Source organism: Dama dama, chromosome 15 (genome assembly GCF_033118175.1).
Source record: "Dama dama isolate Ldn47 chromosome 15, ASM3311817v1, whole genome shotgun sequence".
NCBI classification, from domain to species: domain Eukaryota; kingdom Metazoa; phylum Chordata; class Mammalia; order Artiodactyla; family Cervidae; genus Dama; species Dama dama.
The window spans coordinates 30,007,653-30,021,673 of record NC_083695.1 but is presented as its reverse complement, the minus strand read 5'-3'; the positions used below and the strand labels follow the sequence as shown (position 1 = coordinate 30,021,673).

At 53.0% G+C, this 14,021-nt stretch overlaps 1 protein-coding gene across 3 annotated transcripts in view; it reads right to left on the bottom strand.

Annotated features, from left to right (window-relative positions):
- ADAMTS14 (ADAM metallopeptidase with thrombospondin type 1 motif 14) overlaps positions 1–14,021 on the bottom strand; it is a 114,053-nt gene that overhangs the window by 14,620 nt on the left and 85,412 nt on the right. For all 3 annotated transcript variants that reach the window (XM_061161732.1, XM_061161729.1, XM_061161730.1), the window contains exons 8-15: positions 13,739–13,882; positions 12,983–13,115; positions 11,338–11,451; positions 9,321–9,469; positions 7,203–7,378; positions 4,187–4,320; positions 3,686–3,809; positions 2,662–2,742 (exon numbers count right to left, since the gene is read on the bottom strand). In XM_061161732.1, coding sequence (XP_061017715.1) covers positions 2,662–2,742; positions 3,686–3,809; positions 4,187–4,320; positions 7,203–7,378; positions 9,321–9,469; positions 11,338–11,451; positions 12,983–13,115; positions 13,739–13,882 — 1,055 coding nt within the window. The remainder of the gene's footprint in view (positions 1–2,661; positions 2,743–3,685; positions 3,810–4,186; positions 4,321–7,202; positions 7,379–9,320; positions 9,470–11,337; positions 11,452–12,982; positions 13,116–13,738; positions 13,883–14,021) is intronic.

Genomic DNA, 14,021 nt, shown 5'->3' with positions numbered 1-14,021 from the left:
CAACTGCAAAATGGGGTAACAAGAGGGTTGTCATGAGGCTTCAAGCAATGAAGAGTGCCAGCTTCAGGCCCCGCACACAGTGGATGTTACCAGCATAGCTTCTCTCCATTCACTTCCTTTCAGAGTCCATGCCCCTAAATTCCAGGAGTGCCAAAAGTGTTTGGACAGGGCCTTGGCCTTCACTGCCAAGGCGGCCACCTGTCCCAGGCTTCTCCAGAGAGCACACACCCTGTCAGCACACATGTGCACACAGGGGCACATGCACACAGACTCACACATACATATTGTGCACATTTTTCCCAGGGTTGCTGTGGACCTCACACATTTAATAGTCACACAATCTGTGCCAACTACAGGTCTCAGTTCTGCTTCCTTCCCACCCAAGCTCCTGGAGAGCTCTAACCCTCAGAGACTCCCCCCACAAACACATAGTGAATGTGCCCACCCCGGGCCTGCCCTGGATGCCAGGAGCCTCTACCCCAACCTCCGCAGAAGCCCATCTGCTACCTGCAAGCCCATTGAGCTAGCTCCCTGGGAAGGCTAGACATTTGCACAGGGTAGGGAGGGATGGCAGGCGCTGTGCAGGCAGCCCAAGGGGCTGCTGAGAGTATGGAATCATTCGTAGGGCTGCAGTAAGAAAAGTATTTGTAACCACCGTCTTTCAAGGGTAAATGACCTTCTCTCCCTGCCCCTGTCCCTCCCCAGCCCCTGTGCTGGCACAATTCCCCAGAGCCACACAGGCAGGTATGCAGGGAGATGGCCAAGCCAAAGCCCTCCTATCTCACAGCCAGAGTTGTGGCTGGCAGGGGCACACGGCTGGGAGATGGGAGACCAGGGTCCAAATAGGCTCATCCTGCAGGTGAATGAGGGTACACAGATCGCCCACAACCTACTTAGGGCCTCAGTTTCCCCTTCTGCCTTCTGCCTACTTCAACTCCACTCAGGTGCCCTCCAGAGCAGGTGAGGAATTTCTACAGTTGGGCTAATGTAGATGCACAGGGAGTACAAGTTCTCCAGGAGACTTTTAAAATGTTTTCTATTATTTTAATAATAACCTAAAAATACAAACGTTGGCATTTTTGTAATATATGAACTTTCCCAGAGATATTACATTTTGTGTTTGTGTTCATGATGAGCTGGTAATAAGCAGTGCATCTTGGTGGCTGTGGTAGGTTAAGAGGGGGTTCTGGGACCTGCCATGGCCCAGGGACATCACCACCATGCACCCTCTGTAAGGAGTCTGAACACAGACAAGTGTGGGGAACCCAGCACTGCTCAGTGTGTGGGCAGCAGCCTTCTGCCCACCTGCTCACCAGGAGCCTGCTCCAAACCAAACTAATGTGCTTTCAATCGAGATAAAATTCACATGGAATACAACACTGCCTTTTAAAGGGTGCGATTCTGTGACTGTGTAATCATCACCACTATCTAATTCCAGAACATTTTCATCACCCCCAAAAGAAATCTGAGACCCATTTGTAGTCTCTCACCATTTCTCCCTCTCTCCAGCCCCTGACAACCATTAACCTACTTCCTGTCTCTATGGATTTGCCTATTCTGCACATGCTCATTTTTTGATGCCAATTTAGTTTCAGCAAAAACAGAACGAAGCAAAAAAACACACAAAAATCTCCCCTTCTTACATTTATGGTCTTAATTTTAATTCTACTGATTGATTTGGGGGTCTGTCATTTTTAATGTCTTGGTTTTATAGCTGTATAACTGGTGTACATATAAAGGGTCGGCATCTAGCTTAGAGATTATGTGTTTAAGCATCATTATAATAAGAATAATTGAAGGGTCCCTTTGATAGACTGCAAAAACAGCCACAAATACCTCCTATTCCTGTTGGTTCACCTCTTTGCACTGTGACGTACCACATCTCCCATTAGGAGATATTCTGTTTCTACCTCTTGAGTCTGGGTTTGGCCATGAGGCTTGTTTAGACCACTCGGACATGAGAAAGCAGGACGCAAGCAGAGACTTGAAATGGGCTTGCACACCAGGGTTTGCCTGCTCTTGCCACTCCTGAGGACCATGCAACAGATCCCACGTGCATAATCCCAGGCTAGCCAGCTGGGGACATGACCCTGTCACCCCTGTAACCCCTGTAATGCCAGCTGACAGCCAGTACCAACCAGGTCCCTACAGACCCACCAGCTGACTGCACTTGGGTGAGTGAGTTTCCAGGAGGATGAGTTAGAAGAAGTACCCAGCTGATCCCCAGCCCAAACTGGGGATCCACAGAACTTATACTAATTAACACTTGCTGCATGAAGCTGCTAAGTTCAGGGATGATGTATTATACAGCAAACATTAACTAATACATTCTATGAAAATGGGTTACCTTTAAAAGGTACCTATGTGCACAAGAGATGAACAGTGTTTGCCCCTGGGGAAGGAAAATGCTCCTGGGGTAGAGGGTAGAAGGAATCTCCCCTGGATCCCCTTTCATACCTTCTGAAATCTGAAGCATGGGGCCTCTTTCCAATTCAATACAAATGAAAAATCAACCAATCAACAAAAAAGCATTCTCTCACATTATTCAAATTCAAGAAATGCCCCCTACATTAGAATCTTCTCTTCCATTCTCCCAGCTCCCCCACAACTGATGGCAGGTCCCAGGGGCTGGCTGCCTATCACCCAGCACCCCGTACTCACCAATGTGGTGGGGGACCTTCTCCAGCTCCTCAATCTGGATGTGCCTGGCACCTGCTGGGATCTGCACCAGTTTGAGAGTCCCTACCACAGAAGAGGTTCCAGAAAAATCATGAGCATCCTGAGCTGGGAACACCACGCCCAGCATCTCCCATCACCCCCACTCCTCATAGGTACCCAGGAAGCTCAGTTTCCTTATCTGTAAATAGGAATGGGCCCTTCTTCACAAAGTGCTGAGAGGATCACAGTTTACATAGCTTAAAATGCTCTATAAAATCTATGGACTCAGTGCATGTGTCACTTGCTACTATTTCCCACTGTCTTGACCCTCCTCTTCTCTCCTGAGGTTCCACTCTCCCATTCCTTCTCACACTTAAAGCCACTGTAGGGATTTTGATGAAACAAGCCATGAAGATCCAGCATTAGGGGGTCCCCATGATCCTCCCAATCCAACGCCTGAAAACTAACCTTTCTCAGAACCATCAACATTCCCCCAACAAGGACAGACAAGGCAAAGCTGAAATACTCCCAAAGAGGAAATGAATCTAATTCAAACTAAAGTGTCAAGGACTAATATCTGGCCCTTTTCAATAACGGTATGGAGAGAAGTCAAAGAACTTAAAGGACCAGGAGTTCAAAGCGGGAAGCACTTCAGTTAAAAAAAACAACAACAAATGAAAAAACAAGGTAAAAGATGAGGATGAAAAGGAAAATTGCTAGTCCAGCCTGGGCCTCATCTTTAGACCTATCTCACCCTCACTCCCACCAACAGGCCCAGGCCAAGCTCAGTTCCTATGACCCACAGCGCCGAGCAAGAAATGGTTCTGAGCTCCTGAGCCCAAGCGCAGGCACACCTGGATGGTGAGGGACCACAGTCAGGGCAGAGGCTCCAGGACCCCCTCTCTCCGCCTGAACTGTGGCGTGGCTCAAGCCGGGAGGGGCTCATCTAGGGATGGCTCATTCTCTAGGGCCCTGGCTGGACCAGGACCCCACAGCTCCTGGTCATCCGCCACCCCCACCTGCTCACCTGCCTGCTTGGAGGCCTTGCCCAGCGTCCCCTTCACAGTCCTGCAGTGGGAGTTGTCGCCGCCACAGACCCCACACTTGTCATCTGCCTTCATGGACCCCACTTCCTTGTCACAGCCGACGGGCTGAAGTCAGAGATGGGGTCAGCAAAAGAAGGCTTCCACACCCACACAGCCACATGTGGGCCAGCAGCCCCTGGCCCGCTCTCCAGTCCCCAGACATGAAAGGACCGTAGACTGAGACACATTCCTGGACGGGACTCTGCCACAAACATGCTATGTGACACAGTCAAGCTCTTAAACCTAGCCACGACTCTCTCCTTGAATGGAGTTGGGCAGTGACCCCTTTCCAGCACCCCAGAGTTATGCTGAGGACAAGAGGTGTCATGGGTAGGGAAGGTGAGGTGATGCCTGTCTTCCCAGGGAACAGAAGGAGGGGGAGGCGCTGCAGCCCTCCAGTCCCCTGGGGCAGGCAGAGGGTGGGTCCAGAGGGGGCCACCTACCACACACTCGCCGCGGGCACAGACACTGTAGAGGTCCCGGTAGCTGCAGCGAGTCCCATCATGGACCACCTGGTTCATGAAGACCACATCCCCTGTGTCCTCTGACTGGCAGATCAGTTCACACTTCTGGGCGTCTGTGGGGAAAGGGAACACACTGAGTCGGCTGGGCTCGCAGAAAGTGGGTTGGCTTAGACCAACACTAGCGCATGACCTGGACGGGAAGTCCCAGGGGCCAGCTCTGGGCAATGCAGGGTGAACTAGGTGTGGAGCTGGGCATAAAAGCCCTGCTATGGCACTTAGGAGCCATGTGACTTTGGGTAACTTATCTGACCTCTCTGAACCTCAGTTCCTTATTTATTACCCCCATCAGTAAATGCCACATCACACTGTTAAGAAACAGCATGTGATAAAACAATAACAACAACAATTAGCCAACACTTAATGAAAGCTTACTATGTGCCAGACTTCAAAAACCTTTATACATTCTTGACATACAACTTTTTTTTTTTAAATTTTTTTATTAGTTGGAGGCTAATTACTTCACAACATTTCAGTGGGTTTTGTCATACATTGATATGAATCAGCCATGGATTTACACGTCTTCCCCATCCCAATCCCCGCTCCCACCTCCCTCTCCACCCGATTCCTCTCGAAACATCCCACCCTCGCCTTCTCCCACAGAGTTCAAAAGTCTGTTCTGTATTTCTGTGTCTCTTTTTCTGTTTTGCATATAGGGTTATCATTACCATCTTTCTAAATTCCATATATATGTGTTAGTATGCTGTAGCTTCTTGAGAATTAGCTAATTTAAACCTCTCAATACTCCCCAGGAAGTAGGTTCTAACATTACAGAGGAGGAAACCAAGGACCAAAGAGGTTAAGGAATTTGCTCACGGCTACTCAGCCACCCAGGAAGTGGCAGAGCCAGGATTCTAACCCAGGCTGTCTGTTTTGGGCCAGACTCTGCTCTGATCTCTACATACACATCACCAGTCACACATATGATAGTGAATCTCAGCATGTTTGTGAACATTAGAAGGCTTCATAAAAGTAAGGCAGAACAGTGGTCTGGGTTTGGGCTTACAAAATGGAGCAGCAGTGATGGAAGGAAGGAGGTCCTTTCCGGAGGTCCTTTCTAGTTTTAACAATCAAATGTTCTCTGTCTTGGAGAAGGCAATGGCACCCCACTCCAGTGCTCTTGCCTGGAAAATCCCATGAACAGAGTAGCGTGGTAGGCTACAGTCCACGGGGTCGCAAAGAGTCGGACACGACTGAGCAACTTCACTTCACTTGTTCTCTGTCCAGGCTATTAATGTCCTATAAAAGTAGGTTCTGGAGAACATATAAACACTTGCTGTGTTTCTTAGAAAAAGGGAGGTTTGGGTTTAGCTAACTTCCTGGAATTTGTGTAAGAGTCCTGGGAAAACCCAAAGTCCAACTGTCCCACTGACCTTACAGCCCTTCTCCACCCCATGTTACAACAGCCTGTGTGGGTTCTGGATGGATCTGCAAAGCTTCCAAAGCAAAATTTGTCAGGAACCATCTGGCTCCTGGCTCCTCAACCCTAAGGTCCCTGTTGCCCAGTGACATCACATCCCAGCACTCAGGACTTGAGTCTAGAGACAACATCCAGTATCATTTTGGATCTCACACACAGGAGCAGCCATACTTCCAGTGGGACCTGGGCCAGGGGCTGAAGGGTACAGAGCTTTCACCCTCCCAAAAAAAGGTAAGACCCTAACCAGTACACCTCAAGCAAGTGGATTTCCAGGCAGCCCTGAAAGCCAGCCAACAGTGGCATGGAAGTGGTGAGCTCCCCAGACTAGGGGGAGTCTAAGCAGGGAGGAGACACTCCCTGCAAGCACGTCCTAGAGGGATCTGTGCGCTGGGGGGCAACACACAGGCCCTCTGAGGTCCCTTCCAACTTGAAGACTCTCATTCTAAATGAGAGCTGAAGAATGGAGGGTCTTGCCGTGGATGCTTTGAAGCCAGGGCTACAAGGAGGAGGCCCTGGGCTCAGAAGAGCAAAGGCCATTCTGATCAGTACTGCCTGAGGCTGAGGGCTGGGTGGTAGGGGGTGAGCATCAGGTCATGGAAGGACCATGGAGAGGCCTGGCCAGGTAAGGGAGATTCAGAGGACAGCTGAAGGTCCTTCCAACCTGAAGGCACTAAGATGGCATGAGTCCCAGCCCTTCACTGGCTTCTCTCTGCCGCTACGAGTTACTGTTGGTCAATCACTAAGTCATGCCCGATTCTTTGAGACTCCATGGACTGCAGCACACCAGGCTTCCCTGTCCTTCACTCTCTCAGTTTGCTCAAATTCATGCCCATTGAGTCAGTGATGCTATCTAACCATCTCATCCTCTGCCACTACAAGAGACATCACTAAAAAAAGCTCCAAAACAGATAGGCACTGGCTTAGCTCCAAACTCCTGACCCTCTGCATGAGTCCCAAGGCCTGTGTCCAGGGTAGTTTGGAGGGGCTCAGTGGGAGGATCTCACAGGCTCCCACTGACCTGACTTTCCAATCATTTTCATTAACGCCTGAAACAGTAGTACAATCAGTAAAAACCTAAAAACATGGTCAGTTACAGGACTGAGCTTCTCTGGACACTGGTGATGCAACACGAGGAAGCACCTGTACCGGACCTTCCGCACATGCAGGACAGGTCTGAAAGCACCCGCCCCGCCACCAGCACTGCTGCCAGCCTCAACGGCACTTCTGGGCCAAGTGACCCCTGCTCAAGACATTGCTCTCACATCTGCCAGGAAACAGCATAAGAATTCAAATCCAGGATGATTTTCATGAGGATGGTGGGCCCTCAACATATACAGTGCAAAGGCCTGCACAAAGGAATGGGCAAACCTGCCACCTGCAATGCCCCTTTGGGTGCCGCCACTGTCCCTCCACCTTCACTGGTGGGCCAGGCATAGAAGGCCCTGTCTGGGAAGATAAGGACCCAGCAGATGTCCAAGGCCATGGGGCGGGAGGTGGAGGGAACAGGGTCCCACTCACCATCATCCGGCTCATAGGGGATCCAGCTGTGCTTGGCGTTCTGGTGGACGTAGTAGGAGTTGCGCTTGGCACACTGCTGGGCCCGGAAGTCCTCGTAGGGCCCCGGACACTCCTCGCTGTTGCAGATCTGGTACTGGAACATGGGCCCTGAGCACATGCGGCCTCCGTAAGCTGGGCTGGGACAGGCATAGAGAGACCGTGCTGGCTGGAAAGGCTGGACGGGTGGCAGGCTTTCCCATACCCACCTGGGAGACTCAGCCCTTTAGAGGAGCATAAAAAGGGGCCCCACTAACTTGGAAATTGGGGGGAGTCCCACTGTGAGGGCTGCTGAGCTCAGAGTCTTCTGGTCCCTTCAGGCATATGCCACCTATTTTTGTGTTTGTGTTTGTGTGATCAGGCAGAAGAGAGAACGAAAGAAAGAAACGGGGCAAGAGATGGGGTGGAGAGGATGAAGACAAGAGGGAAAGACTAACCGCTCCAACTGGGCTGGAAGAGAAATCAGTCTTACTCATCTTCGCATATTCTTTCACCCGTTGCACAGGCCTGACATACAGTAGGCCCCCAACACACGACTCAACTGCTCTCATTTGCATCCACCTCCATTTACTATCACCACAAACTAAGGAGTGGGAAAAGAGACTTGGGTTTGGAGTCAAAAGATCTAGCTGAATCTACACCCAAGTCCTGCTATGCCTTAATTTCCCCTTTCAAGGAGGGACCATAACACCTCTTATTTTATCTACCTCCTGGTGTGTCTGTGAAGAATAAATTTTAAAAAGGTATCCTTAAGCAATCTGTACTCTGGTCCCCATTAAGTTAAAAGGATTCGGTAAGATTACGGGTACAAAGTATTCAAGTGAACGGGGTTACTGGAACTCTGTACAGAGGTGCTGGGAGGGTTATATGGGTTTATGCACAGGAGTGCTGAGCACCCCACCTGGTGCAGAGAAAGCGGTCCATACACTGGAGTAATTAGAACAGAGGCCGTCCTTCATTAGCGCTGAAACTGTGCCGGGCATGGTGCTGAGAGTACACACAATGTTTCATTTAAGCCTTATAAAATAAAAATAGTTATTTCAGAGCAATTCAATAAACAGGAGCTTCAATCAAGGGAATAACTATGTGCCATGACCAGGAGGTGGTTTATCCAGAGTGGGCACCGCTGGCCCTTTCTCTAACCCAGCTTTCATACCCTCAACAGGCTGAAGTTACAAGGCTGTTCTCTTTGGCTCCTACTTGTAAAGGGTCAGTACAGCTATCTGACACGGGAACAGGCTGCTCCAGGAGGCACTGAGAGTCCCATCCCTGGAGGGATACACACAGCAGAGTAGGAAGGACTGCTCCTGAAGATGCTGGAGAGAAGATGACAATCACTGAGCCTCTGTGATCCTAGGACGCTGCCGTTCTGAGGTCCCCATCACATCACTCATTGCTGTGAGGGCTAGGCTGGCCCCGCCCCACAGAGGTTCTGCATCCCTGGTTCCTGGGACCAGCAGACCCACAGGGCCAGACTGGGCCAGCCCCCAGCTCCCAGGAAGCGTTCTAAGCAGACTGCATCAGCTTGGGAGATGGAGGCCATAAAAAGCTGATGCTCAGAGGTACTAAAACCACTGGAGGGGAACCCCATGGAGAAGATAAAAGGGAGAAATAGATTGCTCCCCCAGAATGCTGAAAAATGGGGGGTGGGTAAGGAGAGGATTTGACATTAGAAAGAGATAAGAAAAATTGAAGGAAGTTTTGCTTCATGTAGTAGCAAACAGATTTGGGGAATTTATTCTCCTAAAACATGGCTAGTGAACAGTGTTTTTTCAAAGTTTAGCTGGAGGATCAGGGTCACAGAAGGGCTTGTTAAACTGACCAAGCCTTGGGCCCACCCAGACTCTCTGCACATGAGATACTGAGAATCACCGGCTCAGACCCGTTCTCAGATGTCAGACCCAAAGGGAGATGTCTGACCGAGGTGGAAGTGATTTGGTGCCCGCAACAATTTTGGGTCCTCATCCACTGGAATACGTAGCTACCTGCAGGGGACCTTCTTTCTTGGGCCCTGCCCCCCAGCGCCTCCCCCTCCAAGCCCCTCAGGCCCCTGCCCTGCCCACCTCAGCCAAGTGCACTCACGGGGGATTGTCACAGCTCCGGCTACGGGATCGAACCCCGCCCCCACAGGACCGTGAACACGACCCGAACTTGGTCCAGGAGCTCCAGCCTCCGTCCTGGCCATAAGTCTGCTCCGGCGACTTCCAGATGCAGTGACCTTTGAAGCACCACTGGGATGGAGCAGAGGGTATGAGGTCACCCTGGAGCCACTGCCATAGAAAGTGCCCAACTGGGCACCGTGGGTGAGCCCAGAGAAAGGAATGCTAAGAGCACCAGCTGCGGGGTCACACAGAATCCAATGCCTCCTGTGAGCTGAATGACCCTCAGCAAAGGATATCCCTTTCAGAGCCCACTCCTCAGCTGGACAATGGGGATAACAGCACTCACCCACAGGGCTGCAGTGAGCACTCACACACAGCCCTCCAATAACAGCAGGTGATATAATAATGATGGCAGGAACTGCAATTATTTGGTTTACCACCCCCAGAGGCACAAAGAGCGGATAAGGGAGAGAAGACACAATCTTCCCACACAATCTAGAGTTGATCTTGGCTCTGTACCTCAAAATCACCACCTGGGACCCCAAGCAGGTATGTTCATGGGAGAGAAAGCCAGCTACCCGGGAGGTCCAGCCACACAGTGGAGGGTGTGTGCCTCCAGTTCAAGAAGCCTGGGTTTGAATCCCGGCTTGGCCATTACTAGCTGTGTGTGGCTTTGGCAGAGCTTCACCTTACTTCCCCTGTGGCTCAGGCGGTAAAGCGTCTGCCCGCGATGTGGGAGACCTGGGTTCAATCCCAGGGTTGGAAAGATCCCCTGGAGAAGGAAATGGCAACCCATTCCAGTATTCTTGCCTGAAAAATCCTGTGGACGGAGGAGTCTGATAGGCTACAGTCCATGGGGTCGCAGACAGTCGTACACGACTGAGCGACCTCACTTCACTTCAACTTGCTGAACCTCAGGGTACTTGCCTGTTAAATGGGACTGTTCTCAGAACTGAAGGCAGCCACACTCACAAAGGCCTCAGCACAAGGCCGGGCACAAAGGAGAGCTCAACCCAGGTTAACCCCCTTCCCTTGTCCTGTGGGGCCATAGGTAAGAATTACAGTAAAGCCCTCCAGGTCATTTTCAAGAGAGAACTCAGTGTTTCTCAGCCTCAGAGTCACTAGGGGAACTTTTAAAACTCCGGATGTCTCAGCTGCACCCCCAGACTGAGTCAGACTCTGCAGGGATAGAGATTTTTAAAAGAAGCTCCACCCATCTGTGAAGGGACAGACCATTTACAGACGCAAGCCTGCTGAGGGCCGAGGGTGAAGGGCAGAGGACAGGCTGGTGGGGGCAGCACCCTGCTTCTTCCCAGTGCCCTCATTTGCTTTGACAGGGCTCCTAAGTTCACAAGAAGCCGAGGAGAGGGACGTGCTTAGTCAGAGGATGGCCCAAGGTCACCACACAGAGCTGCGGGGAGAGGCAGGGCCAGTGATAGAGCAGAGGTGGGTTTCAGACCTCAGCTCAAGACTCTCAGACCTGGGGACGCCTGAACACCCCTCCCCAACACACACACACACACACACACAAGAGAGAGTGCAAACATACACCAGAAAATAGTGAATGGGCAGCTTTGGGGGGGGGGGGGTGGAGTGGTGACAAACAGTATGGAAAGCAGTGAGGAGGTGAGCAGGCAGAATACCCAGAGCCTTGCCTTCACCTCCCTCTCTGCTAATCACCTTCTGTCTGACCTTCACAAGTTCCCTAACCAGTCTGGGCCTCACTCTCCTCATCTGTAAAATGGGAGTAAACATGCCTGTTGATGCACTATGAGACGAGGCCAAACTCTTGCTCTCGGTAGAAGCCAAAGACTGTGGTCCCGGGGAGGAGAGGGGGTGTGTGTGAGTTCATGTGAGGACTCCACACCCATCTGCCTGCACGCAAGGCTCACTCTTGCCCCACACTCCCACCCCACCCACACTGGCCAGAGGGGCAGGTCCCCCCGGGGGCCGGCACCCAGGAAGGCACTCTGCCTGCAGCCCCAGCCCACAGTTACCTTGCCTGGCGCGCACTCAGTCCCGTCCAGTGGGGGCCCCTTCTTGGTCTTGCAGAAGTATGGGTTGTCGGGGTGGCTGCACCATAGCTGCTTGCAGGCCTCGAAGGTCCTGAACTGTGCGGCAAGGGGGAGGGGATCACCGGGCTAGACTGGCCCTCCAGCTCTGGCGAGTTGTCCAGGGGAACCGACAGTGATAGAGAGGGGGCAGGGTATGGGTGGGCACTGGGGCCAAACACCACCACGGAGGCAGGAGGGGCCCATCCAACCAGAGCCCCACATGTCCACCAGCTCAGCTCCCCGCCAAGTGCCAGTGGCCTCCAGCCACCCCAGCGAGAAGGCGCCCCCCACAACCCACATGCCTCTACTCTCCCCTCCAAGGCCTCCGTCCTTGTCTTGCAGAGGCCGCTCTGTCGCTGAGCAGGGACCACGGTTTGAGGCTGTGGGGAGGCTGGGTCTGCTGATGGTCCCTGAACGCTGTGCATGTGGGGGGCTTGGAGGGAGCTGCCAGTCTAGCCCAGACCCTGAAGCACCCAGACAAGGTCAGGACTCCCATCTCCCTCTCATATAAGGTTGGGGTGGTGGTTTAGTCACTAAGTCATGTCCAATTCTTGCGACCCCATGGACTATAGCCTGCCAGGCTCCTTTGTCTATGGGATTTCCCAGACAGGAATACTGGAGGGGGTTGCCATCTCCTCATATAAGGCTGGTAACCTTATAGTTCACATTGTCTAGGAAAGCCCCAATCTCCTTTTCTCTCCTATCATCCCCTGCCAGCCAGACTCATGTCCTACAAACACAGCCTCTGGGCACTGAAATCCCATTTCCCAGCTGCTTCTCCACCCTCAAAGTGGAGACCAGGTGTCCCAGTGTGGCCTGAGCCATGCACAAGATGGCCACACACAGGGCCCGCAGGTCCTGCAGAGCTGAGGAGGGGGCTGCGTTCCTGGATGGGGGAGTATGACGACGTACTCAAGGCACCAAGGCCTGACCCCTTGGGACATCCTCCTTGCCCTGGGATGTCCCCTTCTCTGAGCCTCTGCCTGGGCCCTGCTCAGCAGCTGTTTGATTCTCCCCTGGGAGGCTCAGCTGACTGCCAGGCTCCAGGCTCTCCCTGCCTTGTCCTGCAGGGAAGAACAGGACTCTGCTCCCTTGTATCTACCATCTCAGGCACAGGGCAGAGGGTGGGGGAGCATGCAACTGACCCCCTGGAGAAAGATTAGGTGGGACACAGGAGAACTTCACCAGGGTGGGAAGTCTGCCCCAAACATTCTGCCAAACACCCATACAGGAGAAGGTAGCAACTATTTCTCTACCAGCCCAGAGCTAGTACCTGATCTGACACACGAGCCACCTGGCAGATAAACTCCCCCAGTTGCCAGCCTGGCCCGCCAGGACCCCATTGGTGGCCCACTCTCTGTGTTCTATTCTGTTCCCATCCTTCTAGGCATTTTCCAGCACCCCCCCGCCCCCCACACACACACTGTCTCCCACCCCTCCATGGGACTGGGTGCAGTGGGGACATAGCAGAAGGTGGCAGGGCCTGGACCCTGGTCATCCTGTATCCCCCTATGGTGGCTCCATGAATGACTAGCTTGGGACCCAGGAGGCTGACCTGGCATCCCAGCTGGCAGAGATGGGAACTCACCGCCGAGCAGGTGTGGTAGCCGGTGCCAAAGTCGAAGCGACACTGCTCATCCATTGAGTAGTCAATGCCAGGCAGCTCCGGGGGCTGGGGCCAGCCAGGCGCAAAGGGGTCGTCAAGGAGACAGTCGTAAGAGCTGCCGGCAGAGGCAAGGAGGTGAGCCGGGTGGGGCAAAAACGCCCCAACTCTCCCTTCACAGAGGAGGGGGCAGGAACCAAGCTAGAAAGGCCTGCAGGAACCCGCCTGCTGCTCTGTGCTAGCTGCTGCATTCTCCAGGAAAAATGGACTACCCCGCAGTTGCCCCTGCTTCCACTCATGACCATGTCTGGGCTCCAAGGCAAGGGCACCAGGACCAGCCTTAGGCAAGCAGCTCGTGGCTTTCTTATAGGGCCCATTTCACCCACATTACAGAGTTCATGCCATGGCCCAAAATAAGGGCTGGATCTCAGACAGTTTGAGGGCTCACTGCACTGAGAGAGGAAGACAAATCAGCCCACCATGCAGGACGGACGCTGGGCCCTGGCTGATTGCTGCAGAGGTTAGTGACAGTATTTCTGCTGGCACCTACCCCACCCAAATCTACTCAAGGCCATCCTTGGCCTTGAGCTCCAGAATCCAACACTCGTCCTGGGCCTCCACATCCCCAGAGGCCCAGGAACTGACCAGCAAAACCAGACTGGAGCTTGTGTCAGGGATGGGATGGTGCTGGGAGGGGAGATGATGGGGGAGGCGGAGAGGCAGAGGGCGGAGGTGACCTACGGGAGGTAGCGGCTGAGCTCCAACTTGCTGCAGCGAGACCAGTGGAAGCGGTGGAAGGCAGCCTGCACCAGAGGCGCCATGACGCTGCCCAGGCTGGTCTCATCCGCGCAGCCGTTCGCCTGACCGTCGTGCTCCATGCCGAGCCTGGAGGGGGGGGCGCAGAGAGGGCAGTCCTGAGTCACACCCAGTGAGCCTACCCCTGGGAAGATGAGCAGGTGGGCTGGAGACTCTGCCCTGACCAAGCTTCAGACTGTGCCTTTTGACCTCAGTTTCCCCACTGTGC